Genomic DNA, 18847 nt, shown 5'->3' with positions numbered 1-18847 from the left:
CTTTCCTTCTCCTTTAAAGAAATCATTAACTCTGGGATTTGCAGTTTACCAGTTTATGCTTAGCGTACCATGGTGCCTGCGAGTGTTTTTATGCATTTTAAAAGACACATAAAAGACGCCAGAACAGCCATCAACTTCTGGTGAACCAGAAGAATAAAGTGGTGTGACACTGGTGCACTGGTGTTGTTAGGCACCCCCCCCATTGAAAATGATACCCCGCGAACAATGTAGGTCTCTATAAATAGATATTGCATAAAACAGCTCATGTGTAAAACCCTGCTTCATGTAAATAAACCAATTATATAATAATATACAACAATATACTTTTTTAGTAGTATGTGCCATTGGGTAATCCTAAATAGAAAATTGCCATTTTATAAAATAAAGGCCGCCCCCTAGGATCGTAGGATTCACAGTGCAGACAAACAAACCATATGCGTTAGGTCACATGAGCCAATTAACAGACAGAGTTGTGTCTTTTGCATCCTCACTTCTTCCTGTTACAGTTAGAGCTGTAGCATTTCTGGTCAGGTGATCTCTGAGGCGGCACAGAGACGAAATGGTGGTTTAAGGCAAGAGATGTAAAAGTGCAATATTTAATTAAATATATATTCAAGTTTGGTAAGATTCATTAATATGCCACTTAATATGAAATAAACTGTTGGTTAAGTATTCATTTTGGGGTTAAAGTTTTCCTTTAAAATGCATAAAAGCAATTCCAGTTTAGGAATTAAGGAAGAAGGAGGAGTAATAAGTGGTAATCTAATTAGCTACCTCTCAAGGACCAAACATGAGTATCTTACTTTCCCTGTTTGTGCTGTTCAGCTGTGCTGTTCCGTACAAGTCCTATTCATCTCATGCTGAACAAACATTACCTGTCCAGTACCCAATTTAAAAGGGATCTCCACCCATTTTTTATTTTTGCATTGTACAAGAAAAAGCAAATTTTCAATATACATTCATTAAAAATATTTGATAATAAAAAAGCACAAAACAGCATCACAAAAGAAAGCTTATGGGAACTGGAGGCTTGGGGGCAAATCTACTAAAGGGCGAAGTGACTAACGCTGCCGAAAATTCGTCATTTCAGGACTTCGCCAATTTACTAACGGGCGCTGGCATAAATTCGCTAGCGAAGGAGATAGACTGTAGATCGAATTTTTGCTCTGGCGAATGGACATAACTACGCAAATTCACCAAGATGTGGATTTTAATGAGCGTTACCTCTTGCGTCAGACTTGCCTTCGCCACCTCAGACCAAGTGAAGTGCAATAGAGTAGATAGGAGTTTCTCCCAAAAAACGCTGGTGACTTTTCAGTTTTTCAGGGTGATAGGCTGCAAATCAGATGCAGATCTTAAATTTTTTTAGGGTACCCCCCTATGTTTCCTTACATATGGCAAAATAAACTATACACTGGGCACATGTGTAGGGCACAGTGTCGGACTGGCCCGGCGGGAAACCGGGAAAAAACCCGGTGGGCCCCGACCCTCGTGGGCCCCCGCCGGGCCAGAACCCTTCTCTAGATATTTTCAATCGCGAAAATGCGTGCCGGCGATCATGTGCGCCGAACGGCGCTGTTACGCATGCGCGCCGAGCAGCGGTGTTGCTGGGCCGACGCATTTTAGTAGGGGGGCGGGGGCCGGAGGGGGGCCCCTGGACAGCAGTTCCGGTGGGCCCCGGGCCCCCCAGTCCGACCCTGGTAGGGCATTATAACAACTTTATTTTATTTTAATAAGGTTCCCTGGGCTTGTGTAGTATAATGTATTTGCTGCAACATATACGTCCATTGAAATTTAACTTCCCGCCGTATGCAAATTAGCCAACGCTAGTGCAACTTCGCTTTGCAGATTAAAGCATGTTTATCTGTGTGATTGAGCATATAGGAAAATGACTTGCATGATTACTTCCTATATCAGTTCTCCTGCCCTGTGTTAGGTTGTAACCAGGCTGTAAGTAACAGGGGTGGGGCATATGGGTCCTATTTTAGGATGTCTGTGTGCAAATGACAGTGGGTCGCTGTCCTGCTCCCTCATTCCTCTGGCCACAGACCTCATAATACTGATGTTCAGGTCGACTTTTTGTTCAACAATGTCCAAACCGACCCAGCTGTATTAATAGACCCAAGGCCTAATCTCTGTAATGAAGGGGGAGGCAGGGCAGGTCAGGCTCACACCTATAAATACAGGCTTCTGGAATTGAAAATGGGGCACAGTAAGGTGATGAGCGGGGTGGGCGTAAGAAAAAGTTTGGCCTAAACCTGCTTGTGACCCGTAAAGCATATGTGGATACATACCTGCACATCACTTAATCCAACCTCCTCCTTACCACCTCCACCCTCCTCCCTGATTCGTCCATGCTGCAGCATTCTACCTGCTATCTCCTCCCTATTCCTTGATTCTTCATACTGCAACATTCTATTTGCCCTTATAGGTACATTAAATGTACCTATAACATTTATTTTCAGTACTGTGTAGGCAATTAATTCAAGTGCATAATGTATGATTAGAAATGTAACTATTCCTATTAAATTCAAAAAGATTGTTCACTATCAACACTGGAAGAGCTACAATTGTATTTAGGGATTGCTTTATTATATAGATTAAAGGATGATGTAGAGATGATATTCTGAGACAATTTTTAACAAGCTTTCATTTTGTATTATTTGTATTCAACAGGGTCCAAATTACCTTAGCAACCATGTAGTGATTTGCTTATGACACTGGAATATGAATAGGAGATGACCTGAATAAAATAATGAGCAATAAAAAGTAGCAATGACAATAAATTTGTAGCCTTACAGAGCATTTGTTTTTTTAGATGGGGTCAGTGACCCCCATTTGAAAGTTGAAGAGTCAGAAGAAGAAGGCAAATCATTTTTAAAAAACTATTTAAATAAATGAAGGGGCGATTGAAAAATTGCGTAGAATTGGCCATTCTATAACGCACTAAAAGTGAAACACAACTGCATACGCATTTCATTGCAAATTCTAAACGATAGCGTGGCAGTCTGATTTGCAGCATTTCTGTTGTTCAACGTGCGAGTAATGTGTTTTCCTGATTCTTTAGATGCAACTTCATTGCTCCTATTGGTGCAGGGCATGAATGGAACCCTGAAGTTACCGCCTGGACTGGAAGTGGCGCTAGCTCTAGGGTCCGAGTGCATTTTGATACCTTTAAAGAATGGGGTTTAAGATGCAGCTGACTATGGGAGAAATTCCAGGGACGTTTTTTTTGTCAATTTCTTGATGACCAATCAGTAATATTCACATAAGTCTGATAACATTAAATCCTAGTTTTTTGCTAGATTTTATGTTATATAATATACGTTATTATCATATACTATTTTAATGATTTTCTCAGATGCCTGGAAGTTATACAATGGTAGAAAACTTCTGATTGGTTAAGAAATATAGGATGTAATATTTAAGCTGGCTATAGACGCAACGATCCGATCGTATGAATCGCGGATTCGTATGATTTTCGGACCATGTGTGGAGAGTCCCGACATTTTTCGTCAGGCGGAGATCAGTCTTTGGTCAATCGGAAAGGTTAGAAAATTTCTGTCGGCTGCCGATAATATCTCTGCGTGTATTGCCGATCGTATGATTTTCAGTGGGAGACTGTCACTAGCTTTGTCTATCATACGATTGCTGTCAGGGGCAGAACATCGGCTGATCTGTTCTTTAACTACTTTATTTGGTCGGAATGGTAAGACTTTGATCTGAATGGTTAGTGCCAGGTCGGGAGATGGGAAAGTCTGATCGTACAATGATTCATACTATCGGATCTTTGCGTCTATGGCCAGCTTAAGGTATCTGATATTATCATGGGTTAGGTCCCAATAGGTAATGCTGCAAATGTGATACAGGGGACATAAGTTATAAAACACAGCAATTGCCACTGACTATAATGGGAAGAAAGGAGCATACTTCTTTATATAAAGACACAAACAAGGGCAGAATCAAACCACATATATTGCAAGTAATTTTATCTTGGAAAAAAAATATAGCTGTACAATAACAAATAGCTTGGCTAAAAAAGAATTATGAACAGTAGGTGTTTTTTTCAATACATCTATGTAAATAGGAAATCAATGAGAATTACACTAATGAAAGCCCTTTCACTAGCAATGGTAACATGGATGTTGGTAACATCACCACCGCTGTGACCCCCATTGTAGTTTTACATGAACAAGTTTCTCATTAGTTTAACGAACCCTCATTGGATGGATGATGGTTAGTGTTGTCAGGAAGGTGAATCCCCATACTCTGCAGTATATTGGAGGCAGATCCAGCCAGTCCAGCCTGTGAACTGTAAGATTCTAAGAAATTAGTCATGACATTTAAAGCCACATCCATTTGGCTCAGCCCAACATCCTCTGTAGTATTTTCATCTTCTGAGCTGCTGCCTTCTGTTCTCTGGGCCCCGGCTTGGGTAGTAGCACTCTACAGAATAAAAAGAATATTTTTTGTGCATTTAGGCAGGGAAGGGTGCATTATTCAAATGCATATTTTGAAGATGCCACTAGCAGCCAAGTCAGACATTAAGAATACTACACTACTATCTGAGCTCCTATTGGCTACTAAATACAAAAAAAGGGGGGGGGGGTTGTGAGTGCACTCCAAGGCAAAGTTAAAATGTGTTTAAATACAATGGAAGTACTACTGATTTGGCCAATTAATCAATGCACATTCCCTGGTTCCCTGTCTCATAAGTAATTTGGTATATATGCACGTGCATGTGTTTACAAAAACAGGGGTTTTTAGTTACAAAGTTATGATCATAAAGTTGATAAGCCACCATACCACGTCAAGGTAAACCCCACACGGTGGTCCCTAACTTGTTTACCTCTGGTTATAGTATAAAAAGGCCTGTAACTCTCTGCATCATAGCATTATTTGGGATGTGTCACCACATGAACCTTGGTTTCAGTCTGAGGGCTAGATCCTATTGGCTGCCCTTGCTTCATTATTGCTGTACCATTCAACTGTTCTCTGTTGCTTTATTGTGCACACCCTTTAATAATCAAGGATGTGAATGTATTCAGAATTAACCAATAATATTCAGTCTCATCTCAAATAGTAGTTAGTGTAAAACTGACATCAAACATCAATTAAAGAAGGATTTCATTGGATTTTCCTGTAGGATTATTCCTTTCAGAATAGCCATGGTCTACAAAGAATTTTCAAAACATGAAAGGGACTTTACCAATGAAAGTATAAGTTAGGATAGGGGTACTAAAAAGTATCCAAATCATTAAACATTCCATGGACAGTGAAGACAGTCATCAATGAATGGATAAGTATGGCTCAATAGTGACTGAACCAAATTCAGAGCATCCCTCCATGATTGATGAGAAGACAAGGAGATAACTGGTCAGGGAGGCCACCAAGAGCCCTACAGCAACATTAAAGGAGCTGCAGGATTTCCTGGCAAGTACTGGTTGTTCCTTACATGTGACAACAATCAGTCGTATTCTTTATATATCTGGGATGTGGGGTATGGTAGCAAGACAAAAGCCTTTGCTCACAAAGAAAAACATCCAAGCCTGGCTAAACTTTTCAAAAAGGTACACCCAGTCTCCAGCAACTATTTGTAAAAATGATTATGGTCTGATGAGACCAAGGTTTAATTATTTAGCCATAATACAAAAAGGTATGTTTGGTGCTAAAATAACAAAGCACATCATCACAACACCACCAAAACCACAGTGAAGCATGGTGGAGGCAGCATTATGTTTTGGACCTGTTTGGTGCTTTATTCAAGGTGGATGGAATCACAAGTAGCTCCCAGCAGCAGTATATTTTTCACAATACCTTCAAGCATCTGCTAGGAAGCTTTAGATGAAGAGGAACCTCACAGCTTGTGATCATTCAGTTCCCAGCGCTCAGATAGTTAAGGGTGTAGCAAGTACAAATACCTGTACACAACTATATAAGGTAACTGTAAACAATGAATGTCTGCTTTTGTCACTCAGATGCAATAACATTCATACTATACCAAGATCACAGCAGTGTGCACTGATCCTTCATATGTTCTATTTTAGCTTTACCAGCTTTGTCTTAGTAGTGAAGCTTTTCCCAATGTTTGTTTGTGCCAAATCCCTGTCCATAACTGTGCAGACTTCTCAAAGGGTCATCTTTACAAGGTCTGCCCTGTCCTTCAGCTTCATCCTCATCACTGTCTAAAAAACACAAATTCCTCTTCAGTTTCCAGATCATCAGAATCCAGTTCCTCTGGGCCAGGGCCTTTTTGGCAAATTAAAGAAAAGAACAGTGGGCAACAGAATGACAGACAAAATACATGTACAACTGATTTCTAGTAAAGCAGGTTGCATTTGTTTCTGAACTACAGATGGTGCAGCCTGTATCTAGACAATTTGTCTCATGGCTCACACCATATGTCAAACCATTTAAAAAGGTCATTACCACACCTTTTGCATTTAAATGAAAGCTGTGCTATATAGTGCACTGTGAGACGGATTTGTTATTCTTCAATACCTCTGGTATTATGTTAGGACAGTGCAATAAAATAGTCCATGGTTATGCTTGAGAATGTGTGTTCTCTTGTTCAAATAGAATTGCTCTTTTGTTAATGGCATTGAAAACAGTAAACTCACCAAGAATTTTTTCTAAGGGGTTGGTGAAGGAATACACATCAAAAGAAATTGGAGCTTCACAAGAAACCCTGGATATTTGAGTATAAAAAAAGATCATTACTCTCTCTAAACACACCTTTCAGGCGAGGAATCCATTTCCCAATACTGAATGTGTTTTTTCACAATTTTAGTTTCCAAAGTTAGTTTTCTGCAGTTATATCACTATTTCTGGCATTTAAGAGTGCTCTGCCTGAAAGACAGACCAGCAAGCAAGTGATTGTCCATGAACACTATACAATCTATCAGACATACAGTATGTACACAGTGAGCACGCCTACAAGGCCACATCAGCTCCCTCATGTGATGAAACATTTGATATAAATTCCTTCATGCTCTCTGTCACTTCAGATAAATTATATTTCTACTCATTTTCATTGGCTTTGGAACATATTTCTTGGGAACTGCTGCATCTTGTAATATCTTCTCCTGCCTTTCTGGGGATAAGTCTAGCCAGCTGTCATCTGAAAGAGCATTAATATGTCAGCTCACTGAGAGAAGAATACAGTTAGTAATAATCATATCAAAAGGGATAGGGTACCAAGTCCAATTATTGTTGTTGTTTAAAGAGAGCTGTGTAACAGTATCCATGTCCTAAAACAAAGAAGCAACTGCAACATTTAGCCAAACTAAACTCTCTCAGGTTTGTAGAACCTAAAGCACTTATTTTAACCTTTTATATGAAAGCTGAACATTTAATACATTCTTTTATATATAATGGTCAGTTAACAGTAGTTCTACCTCAGCCACTGAAATGTTTTTGAAAAGGCCCAACTGAAAGGGAGGGGCTTCAGAAACAGGATTTAATGTCTCCTTGGATGTCCTCATGTCGTGCTCAGAATAACTCATACTGCTTATGTGAACCATTTTCAATAAACTAGAAACTAAATCTAGCAGGCTGAGCAGACACTGACATCTCTCAAATAAAAATATTTGCCATATCACCCCTTTATAGCTGGACAGGTATGAAATACACAAGCTATAGGGCCAATTAGCATGTAGGCAAATTAGGCAATGTTGCCAATCGTCTGCTGTACTATATCCGCACTGTGGCTTTGATAATGTTAACCCTCTCCTTCCATACCTCTACACACCCTGTAATGCACTTTATACATATTCTACACACAAAATCAACCCAATCATGTTCCAGCAATAAATCAAAATTATGCAAGACTAAGATGAACAGTCACACGAACAATGCCTTCCCTATTGCTTTGTTTTACATCTAGAAGACTGATGTTCAGCCTGGAAACCCCAGTTGCTGGTAAGCTTTTCTAAAGCTGCTAAGAAGAAATTACCATTTACCTTCATCTGGGGGTATCTTAGCCTCTTCATTCTTCAAGGCCTCCATATCAACAGGCAGTGTGTTTAGCAAATGCTGAGGACAAGTATTAAAATCAACTTTCTAGTTCGGTTAACACCTACTTATCGAAGATTTCCAGCCATACCATTGGTGTAGCCATATTTGTAAACTTACACAAAATTAGAGTAGACACCCAGCTTACTCCTGTGCCCTTACCTTTCCCATAAATAGTAATTCATAATGCATGAAAGTCAAAGTTCCAATTGAAAGTCACTTGTTGTACCTTTCAGGTCTGATTACTGATTACATGAAGTAGATCTCAGCATGCTTCGGAAGTACAGAATACTGTGCAGGTCCCTCCATGTCCCCCTGAAATAGAGAAACATCTGGGATCAACAACAGGCTTGAAGATTAATTTGGCATATGAAAAAAGGGAAAGTTGTTCTAAATTTTAAGCGGTGGTGCAATGAGGCGGTGACCACAAAATTCATGCAAAGACAAGAGATCCTCTGCAAATTCTTATGTCATCCTAAAAATTAATGCCAGGGGTCTATAAACCAGTTTAAAGCCAAATGTACATAAGTTTATCCACGTACAGTAAATGGCAAGTAGAGGCCCCAAAGTGAAAACAGCGCATACAAATTGTCATGGTTGCTAATTTGATATCTGCAAAATTAGCACCCGGCATTTTACCTGCAGTTCAAGCCCCCAAGATATAAAGACCTAAAACATATCTTTTTAGAAAGTACAAATTCTGCAGAATTCAAAATGGGTAAAGACATGGATAAATAGGAATGCCAGGGGTCTACTGAACAACCTGATGCCCAATATGCATTAGACCTATGCAAAGACAAGATGTGGCATTAAGGGGCCTCAAAATGAAAACATACATGCGATCTATGATTTGTCATATGGGCTGCTTCAAAATCAACACATTGACTGCTTTCTATATGGGGTAAAGCCATTAAAACGTAATTTCATCCCAGCATGCCATGCATAGTACACATTTTCCCAAATCCAAAATCAGAATATAGGTCTACAATGCTTTCCTAAAGTTGGTGGTTTTGATGAAGTTTCTTCCACTTTCCAGCATCCTATCTCTCATATATCATTAGGTACTGAGATGAAATATGAATAATTTGAACAATTATAATGCCCAATATGCATAGGCTTACCAAAGTATGTGATATTTAGAGACCCCAGGAGACCTTTGTGCATACTAATTTTATGGCTTACATTTCAACTACACACTGCCTGTTTTATGTTTGCTAAAAGCTGCAGCAAATGTATGCTGACCCATGAAAACCGTGTATGTTTGGAAAGTACACCATTCAAAATGGGTAAAGAAGTCATGCTAAAGTTAGCAGTTTTGATATGATATTTCTAAAAATTACCTGCCTCCATTTTACAGCAACTAATCTCCCACAAATCCTTATGTACCAAGATCAAAGATGTTAAAAATAAATGTCTGGGGAACAGTTTGATGCCCAACATGTATAGATTTACCAAAGTATATGGCATGTAGTATATTTTTATGTAGGGGCCCCAAACATTCTGTGCTGCTGATCCTGAAATACATTTGCATTCAATGGGGAGAAAAAACACTGAAGCTTTTAGTGAAGGAAAATAATGGAAGAGCCTGGCACCAGTCACACCCCTAAACCCATGACCCCTCAGGTGCAAATACATTTATGCCCATTACACACACTGGGGCTCATTTATCAACACTGGGCAAATTTGCCCATGGGCAGTTACCTATAGCAACCAATCGGTGGTTAGCTTTTTAAAGCCAGCTGCAAGCAGAATAATGAATGCAGCAATTTGGTTGCCATGGGTTACTGCCCATGGGCAAATTTGCTCAGTGTTGATAAATGACCCCCACTGACCGTAATACCTGCGTCTGCAGTGCCACAATGTGAATCAGGGCCCTTAGCCTAGTAACAGTAACTAGGTGAATAACCCCAAGTAAACAGATGTGTGCCATGGCATTCTGCCGCCTGTACAGCATAACATATAATGGAGTATTCACATAGCAGATATGCAACATGGCAACCCTGGCTCAGACAAATTCACTGACTAAACTCTCTACCCACTTCCATGACACAAATCTCCCTCCACCAAGTAGATTGGCTAATCCCACTTCCTCTTTCCCATCATCCCCTGCTCCTGAGTGTGCAGGAAAGAGACAGTTGGCAGGAGAGGCAGAGAAGCAGCATGATTTGATCTCTCAACAGCTACAGCCAAACAGTCTCCCAGCACAACAGACAGACAGCTTTCCCAGCACAACAGAGACAGCTTTCCCAGCACAACAGACAGACAGCTTTCCCAGGTAAGGAATCACCCAGTCCTGATTTTGACTCTGGGAATTGTGTGTGTTACAACAAGAGCAGTTGGGCAGCCCTGCTACAGACACACCTAAGCAGATCTGAAGAGATCCATGTGTATCATGGACACACCCATTATGCCCTCTGCCCCCAGTCTACCTTATGTGTGCCTCTGTTCTGCCCACATGCCCCAATCACCCCTTCCTACTGATTTGGTTAAGAAGAGATTGTGGTGGAATATGTGGATGGAGCTGTTACTGCATTGAGAGGGTGAGGGGGTAAATCAGGGTGGTTAGAAAGTGTTAGTGACCCCATTTGTCATGTTAGATCCCCACAGCTGAAGCTCTAGCCCCAAAAATAAATGCCCAGTGATATTGCAGTTGCACAAAATAAACTTTAAATGATGTTTATTGTAATAGCCTGTACCAAGAGACAGAATTAGGAGGTGTTAGTTGAATTCTAAACACATATACAAGTCTAATCCTTCACATGGGGCTGATGTCAGTTATACAGCAAAATGGCTGGAAAGTGGCAGTTACAGGAATGACAGTTACAGCACTGGCATTGAAGTTGAGTGCAATACAGACAGGATTGTCAGTTGCAGCGCTGGCATCAGAGGTGAGTGCAACATCGATGCTTTGTTAGAGCAGACTATATCATTTTTAGGAAAGAATTGGGTGCCATTTTAGCAAGTGAGGAAATAAAAGATTAGGGCTGTCTTTAGTGATGATGGACCCCAAAACAAAATAATCTCAGTGGTTTTGCTACAGACTTAGTTCATTTTCTGTTTTAGTAAATTAGCCTATGATTTTTATTCTAACTAGGACGATGCAAGGAAAGGAAAAATAACACCCACAGACATCAGATAAATTTGGTTAAGAAGAGATTGTGGTGGAATATGTGGATGGTGCTGTTACTGCATTGAGGGGGTAAATCAGGGTGTGTTAGTGACCCCATGTGTCATGTTAGATCTAGCCCCAAAAATAAATGCCCAGTGATATTACAGTTGCACTAAATCAGGGTTAAATCATGTTTATTGTAATTGCCTGTACCAAGAGACAGAATTAGGAGGTGTTAGGTGAATTTTTAACAAATATAAAATTCTAAGCCTTCACATGGGGCTGATGTCAGTTATATGGCAAGATGGCTGGAAAAGTGGCAGTTACAGGAATGACAGTTACAGCACTGGCATCGAAGATGAGTGCAACACAGACAGGATTGTCAGTTGCAGCGCTGGCATCAGAGGAGAGTGCAACACCGGTGCTTTGTTAGAGCAGACTATATCACTTTTAGGAAAGAATTGGGTGCCAATTTAGCAAGTGAGGAAATAAAAGATTAGGGTTGCCTTTAGTGATGATGGACCACAAAATAATCTCAGTGGGGTTGCTACAGACTTAGTTCATTTTCTGTTTTAGTAAATCAGCTTATGATTTTTTTTCTAACTAGGACGATGCAAGGAAGGGAAAATCACGGACATCAGATAAAAGACACCCATGAAGAAGTGATTTGCTACACAGCAAAGTTTATCTTCTGTAAAGCCTTTAGGTTCTTCAGAGAGAGAAGGTAATACTGAATGTGTTTTTTCACAATTTTAGTTTCCAAAGTTAGTTTTCTGCAGTTATATCACTATTTCTGGCATTTAAGAGTGCTCTGCCTGAAAGACAGACCAGCAAGCAAGTGATTGTCCATGAACACTATACAATCTATCAGACATACAGTATGTACACAGTGAGCACGCCTACAAGGCCACATCAGCTCCCTCATGTGATGAAACATTTGATATAAATTCCTTCATGCTCTCTGTCACTTCAGATAAATTATATTTCTGCTCATTTTCATTGGCTTTGGAAGATATTTCTTGGGAACTGCTGCATCTTGTAATATCTTCTCCTGCCTTTCTGGGGATAAGTCTAGCCAGCTGTCATCTGAAAGAGCATTAATATGTCAGCTCACTGAGAGAAGAATACAGTTAGTAATAATCATATCAAAAGGGATAGGGTACCAAGTCCAATTATTGTTGTTGTTTAAAGAGAGCTGTGTAACAGTATCCATGTCCTAAAACAAAGAAGCAACTGCAACATTTAGCCAAACTAAACTCTCTCAGGTTTGTAGAACCTAAAGCACTTATTTTAACCTTTTATATGAAAGCTGAACATTTAATACATTCTTTTATATATAATGGTCAGTTAACAGTAGTTCTACCTCAGCCACTGAAATGTTTTTGAAAAGGCCCAACTGAAAGGGAGGGGCTTCAGAAACAGGATTTAATGTCTCCTTGGATGTCCTCATGTCGTGCTCAGAATAACTCATACTGCTTATGTGAACCATTTTCAATAAACTAGAAACTAAATCTAGCAGGCTGAGCAGACACTGACATCTCTCAAATAAAAATATTTGCCATATCACCCCTTTATAGCTGGACAGGTATGAAATACACAAGCTATAGGGCCAATTAGCATGTAGGCAAATTAGGCAATGTTGCCAATCGTCTGCTGTACTATATCCGCACTGTGGCTTTGATAATGTTAACCCTCTCCTTCCATACCTCTACACACCCTGTAATGCACTTTATACATATTCTACACACAAAATCAACCCAATCATGTTCCAGCAATAAATCAAAATTATGCAAGACTAAGATGAACAGTCACACGAACAATGCCTTCCCTATTGCTTTGTTTTACATCTAGAAGACTGATGTTCAGCCTGGAAACCCCAGTTGCTGGTAAGCTTTTCTAAAGCTGCTAAGAAGAAATTACCATTTACCTTCATCTGGGGGTATCTTAGCCTCTTCATTCTTCAAGGCCTCCATATCAACAGGCAGTGTGTTTAGCAAATGCTGAGGACAAGTATTAAAATCAACTTTCTAGTTCGGTTAACACCTACTTATCGAAGATTTCCAGCCATACCATTGGTGTAGCCATATTTGTAAACTTACACAAAATTAGAGTAGACACCCAGCTTACTCCTGTGCCCTTACCTTTCCCATAAATAGTAATTCATAATGCATGAAAGTCAAAGTTCCAATTGAAAGTCACTTGTTGTACCTTTCAGGTCTGATTACTGATTACATGAAGTAGATCTCAGCATGCTTCGGAAGTACAGAATACTATGCAGGTCCCTCCATGTCCCCCTGAAATAGAGAAACATCTGGGATCAACAACAGGCTTGAAGATTAATTTGGCATATGAAAAAAGGGAAAGTTGTTCTAAATTTTAAGCGGTGGTGCAATGAGGCGGTGACCACAAAATTCATGCAAAGACAAGAGATCCTCTGCAAATTCTTATGTCATCCTAAAAATTAATGCCAGGGGTCTATAAACCAGTTTAAAGCCAAATGTACATAAGTTTACCCACGTACAGTAAATGGCAAGTAGAGGCCCCAAAGTGAAAACAGCGCATACAAATTGTCATGGTTGCTAATTTGATATCTGCAAAATTAGCACCCGACATTTTACCTGCAGTTCAAGCCCCCAAGATATAAAGACCTAAAACATATCTTTTTAGAAAGTACAAATTCTGCAGAATTCAAAATGGGTAAAGACATGGATAAATAGGAATGCCAGGGGTCTACTGAACAACCTGATGCCCAATATGCATTAGACCTATGCAAAGACAAGATGTGGCATTAAGGGGCCTCAAAATGAAAACATACATGCGATCTATGATTTGTCATATGGGCTGCTTCAAAATCAACACATTGACTGCTTTCTATATGGGGTAAAGCCATTAAAACGTAATTTCATCCCAGCATGCCATGCATAGTACACATTTTCCCAAATCCAAAATCAGAATATAGGTCTACAATGCTTTCCTAAAGTTGGTGGTTTTGATGAAGTTTCTTCCACTTTCCAGCATCCTATCTCTCATATATCATTAGGTACTGAGATGAAATATGAATAATTTGAACAATTATAATGCCCAATATGCATAGGCTTACCAAAGTATGTGATATTTAGAGACCCCAGGAGACCTTTGTGCATACTAATTTTATGGCTTACATTTCAACTACACACTGCCTGTTTTATGTTTGCTAAAAGCTGCAGCAAATGTATGCTGACCCATGAAAACCGTGTATGTTTGGAAAGTACACCATTCAAAATGGGTAAAGAAGTCATGCTAAAGTTAGCAGTTTTGATATGATATTTCTAAAAATTACCTGCCTCCATTTTACAGCAACTAATCTCCCACAAATCCTTATGTACCAAGATCAAAGATGTTAAAAATAAATGTCTGGGGAACAGTTTGATGCCCAACATGTATAGATTTACCAAAGTATATGGCATGTAGTATATTTTTATGTAGGGGCCCCAAACATTCTGTGCTGCTGATCCTGAAATACATTTGCATTCAATGGGGAGAAAAAACACTGAAGCTTTTAGTGAAGGAAAATAATGGAAGAGCCTGGCACCAGTCACACCCCTAAACCCATGACCCCTCAGGTGCAAATACATTTATGCCCATTACACACACTGGGGCTCATTTATCAACACTGGGCAAATTTGCCCATGGGCAGTTACCTATAGCAACCAATCGGTGGTTAGCTTTTTAAAGCCAGCTGCAAGCAGAATAATGAATGCAGCAATTTGGTTGCCATGGGTTACTGCCCATGGGCAAATTTGCTCAGTGTTGATAAATGACCCCCACTGACCGTAATACCTGCGTCTGCAGTGCCACAATGTGAATCAGGGCCCTTAGCCTAGTAACAGTAACTAGGTGAATAACCCCAAGTAAACAGATGTGTGCCATGGCATTCTGCCGCCTGTACAGCATAACATATAATGGAGTATTCACATAGCAGATATGCAACATGGCAACCCTGGCTCAGACAAATTCACTGACTAAACTCTCTACCCACTTCCATGACACAAATCTCCCTCCACCAAGTAGATTGGCTAATCCCACTTCCTCTTTCCCATCATCCCCTGCTCCTGAGTGTGCAGGAAAGAGACAGTTGGCAGGAGAGGCAGAGAAGCAGCATGATTTGATCTCTCAACAGCTACAGCCAAACAGTCTCCCAGCACAACAGACAGACAGCTTTCCCAGCACAACAGAGACAGCTTTCCCAGCACAACAGACAGACAGCTTTCCCAGGTAAGGAATCACCCAGTCCTGATTTTGACTCTGGGAATTGTGTGTGTTACAACAAGAGCAGTTGGGCAGCCCTGCTACAGACACACCTAAGCAGATCTGAAGAGATCCATGTGTATCATGGACACACCCATTATGCCCTCTGCCCCCAGTCTACCTTATGTGTGCCTCTGTTCTGCCCACATGCCCCAATCACCCCTTCCTACTGATTTGGTTAAGAAGAGATTGTGGTGGAATATGTGGATGGAGCTGTTACTGCATTGAGAGGGTGAGGGGGTAAATCAGGGTGGTTAGAAAGTGTTAGTGACCCCATTTGTCATGTTAGATCCCCACAGCTGAAGCTCTAGCCCCAAAAATAAATGCCCAGTGATATTGCAGTTGCACAAAATAAACTTTAAATGATGTTTATTGTAATAGCCTGTACCAAGAGACAGAATTAGGAGGTGTTAGTTGAATTCTAAACACATATACAAGTCTAATCCTTCACATGGGGCTGATGTCAGTTATACAGCAAAATGGCTGGAAAGTGGCAGTTACAGGAATGACAGTTACAGCACTGGCATTGAAGTTGAGTGCAATACAGACAGGATTGTCAGTTGCAGCGCTGGCATCAGAGGTGAGTGCAACATCGATGCTTTGTTAGAGCAGACTATATCATTTTTAGGAAAGAATTGGGTGCCATTTTAGCAAGTGAGGAAATAAAAGATTAGGGCTGTCTTTAGTGATGATGGACCCCAAAACAAAATAATCTCAGTGGTTTTGCTACAGACTTAGTTCATTTTCTGTTTTAGTAAATTAGCCTATGATTTTTATTCTAACTAGGACGATGCAAGGAAAGGAAAAATAACACCCACAGACATCAGATAAATTTGGTTAAGAAGAGATTGTGGTGGAATATGTGGATGGTGCTGTTACTGCATTGAGGGGGTAAATCAGGGTGTGTTAGTGACCCCATGTGTCATGTTAGATCTAGCCCCAAAAATAAATGCCCAGTGATATTACAGTTGCACTAAATCAGGGTTAAATCATGTTTATTGTAATTGCCTGTACCAAGAGACAGAATTAGGAGGTGTTAGGTGAATTTTTAACAAATATAAAATTCTAAGCCTTCACATGGGGCTGATGTCAGTTATATGGCAAGATGGCTGGAAAAGTGGCAGTTACAGGAATGACAGTTACAGCACTGGCATCGAAGATGAGTGCAACACAGACAGGATTGTCAGTTGCAGCGCTGGCATCAGAGGAGAGTGCAACACCGGTGCTTTGTTAGAGCAGACTATATCACTTTTAGGAAAGAATTGGGTGCCAATTTAGCAAGTGAGGAAATAAAAGATTAGGGTTGCCTTTAGTGATGATGGACCACAAAATAATCTCAGTGGGGTTGCTACAGACTTAGTTCATTTTCTGTTTTAGTAAATCAGCTTATGATTTTTTTTCTAACTAGGACGATGCAAGGAAGGGAAAATCACGGACATCAGATAAAAGACACCCATGAAGAAGTGATTTGCTACACAGCAAAGTTTATCTTCTGTAAAGCCTTTAGGTTCTTCAGAGAGAGAAGGTAATGTGATTGGTAAATTTTCTTTAACCCTTCTGGGTCCAAGCAAATACCATTCAGGTCAATGGAGGGGCAATTCTGAGCTGTTTGCTACTAGTCTGCTAAAATGCAAATCACACAGTTAAATGCTAGAAGTTGCCAAGTGTTTTTTGCCCTAAATGATTTTAATAAAGCAAGTCTAACACTGAGTCACCCAAACTCACAGCCAAAGGTTTTTGATTCTATTTGTCTCTATAAATGTACCATCCTCTCCCCATAATTCTCCTTTTCATTTTCTTATCCCATATTATACCATGATATACTTAATTCCTTTTTAAATTCTTTATACGTGCCATTTGTACAAATTCTAAGGGGTATGTAATAAAAAGCACTAAGATTGCCCAAGTACATAAATCTATAGCAACCAATCAGCAGTTAGCATTAACTGGTCACCTGTTTAAAAACGGATATCACAATAGCACATTGTAACTCTTCAAAGAGGTGACATCTGAAAAAATTCACAGAGGTGTTGATTCTGTGTAGTTACTGTGATAGGATTACCAATGTCTAATTCAACTCCTAGAAACAGGTGTTACCACACAGGGACGTGGTGTTTGTTGAAAATCCTCCTGAGTTTCTCTGACACACCAGCTATATATAGGATGAATATGTTTCGCCTACTATGTGTCTCCGGGCGGTTATTTCTATTGGTTTTCCTGTTGGGCTTGGTTGCTGCTGTTTTGACAAAGGCCCAGTCTGGGTAGCCACACACTTTCAAAGCTCCTCTGAGATGTTTTTGCTCTTTGTCTTTGGACTCTGTCAGTTGCCACACATTCCACCCTATGGTGCAGAGTTCTAATGACACCCAGTTTGTGTTCTAGCGGATGGTTGGAATCAAACAACAGATATTGATCCGTATGAGTGGGTTTGCTGTATACTTCCGTCTTCAAGTTACCCGTGTAATTTTTCACCTCAATGTCCAATTCTATGCTTTATCTCTTCCTCCTGTGCAACTTCACTTTCCCACTGTGCAATTCTGTGCTCCTTCTTCTTCCTTTACTAGGCTTTATTATACTATACTTATACTTATAATATACTATACTTCCACTTTCAGCAAATGTGTCATTCAAACCCCATATGCCCCTACACTACCTTATGGGTACACACATTTATTAATTCTTTAAAGGGAAAATCCCAAACTATCGCCCTAGATATATTTAAAAAGAGACTTTTCAAAAGAGCATGTAAACAGCTTAGTGTTCTGTGCTCTCCCCCCTTTGTTAGTTATGGCCCTTAATGTATAATTCTGTACTTCTTCCTTTCCCTGCTGTGCAAATCTGTGCTTCTTCCCTTCCTCATCAAGCAATTCTGTGCTTCTTCTTCTCCTCTCCAGTGTGCAATTCTGTGCTTCTTCTCCTCTCCACTACGCTTCTTCTACTCTCCACTGTGTAATTATCTGCTTGTTCTCTTCCCATTGTCCCAATATGAACTTCTTTGCCTCTTCTACTTTTTCTTAGTGAGCAGTACATAAGTCCTTACACACTATACACTACATTATACACACTGATTCCTTCCATTATTACTGTAACACACACAAGCCACATGCTAAGCTCTTCGCTGCTGTCCCGTCTGTTAGCCCAGCTCGACTGTAATGTGGGGAAGAAGGCATGCCCCATTACGGAGGACAGACAGTGGTGCCGGACCACTTGGAGCATGAAGGCTGAGAAGTATCACTGCTCTATTGAGGGGTAAAGTCAGGCTTGCCATACAGGGTTCTCCTCCCCCCCATGGGTTCCTGGGTGAAGCTTTGGCTGATCCCATGGGAAAGCGACCCTGCCTATCCTTGCAGTGGAGGAGGGTCTGAAGACACCTGCACCTGCCGAGCTATCTGGGATAAAGGGGCCCTTTCTCCTTAGAGGAGGGTCTGAAGAATCTGC

The 18847-nt window shown here is 40.3% G+C and overlaps 1 protein-coding gene across 1 annotated transcript; it reads right to left on the bottom strand.

Annotated features, from left to right (window-relative positions):
- Window positions 1-3799: 3799 nt before the first annotated feature.
- On the bottom strand, window positions 3800-6435 carry LOC108695780 (protein ecdysoneless homolog). Its single transcript, XM_041568823.1, has 2 exons — window positions 6054-6435; window positions 3800-4446 (listed from the first exon to the last, which is right to left on the bottom strand). The coding sequence occupies exons 1-2, from the start codon at window positions 6111-6113 to the stop codon at window positions 4204-4206; spliced, it is 303 nt and encodes a 100-aa protein (XP_041424757.1). The 5' UTR covers window positions 6114-6435; the 3' UTR covers window positions 3800-4203.
- Window positions 6436-18847: the final 12412 nt, after the last annotated feature.

Source organism: Xenopus laevis, chromosome 7L (assembly GCF_017654675.1).
Source record: "Xenopus laevis strain J_2021 chromosome 7L, Xenopus_laevis_v10.1, whole genome shotgun sequence".
Taxonomy (NCBI): Eukaryota; Metazoa; Chordata; class Amphibia; order Anura; family Pipidae; genus Xenopus; species Xenopus laevis.
This window is presented reverse-complemented; position numbering and strand designations above follow the sequence as displayed.

What these genes read in the sequence shown, in the direction of transcription:
- LOC108695780 (XM_041568823.1), bottom strand. Translation starts at nt 6,113, where the DNA reads ATGGACAGGGATTTGGCACAAACAAACATTGGGAAAAGCTTCACTACT. An exon ending in TCACTACTAAGACAAAGCTG is followed by an intron (nt 4,447 to 6,053) that starts GTAAAGCTAAAA and finishes TTTATTCTGTAG; the next exon opens with AGTGCTACTACCCAAGCCGG.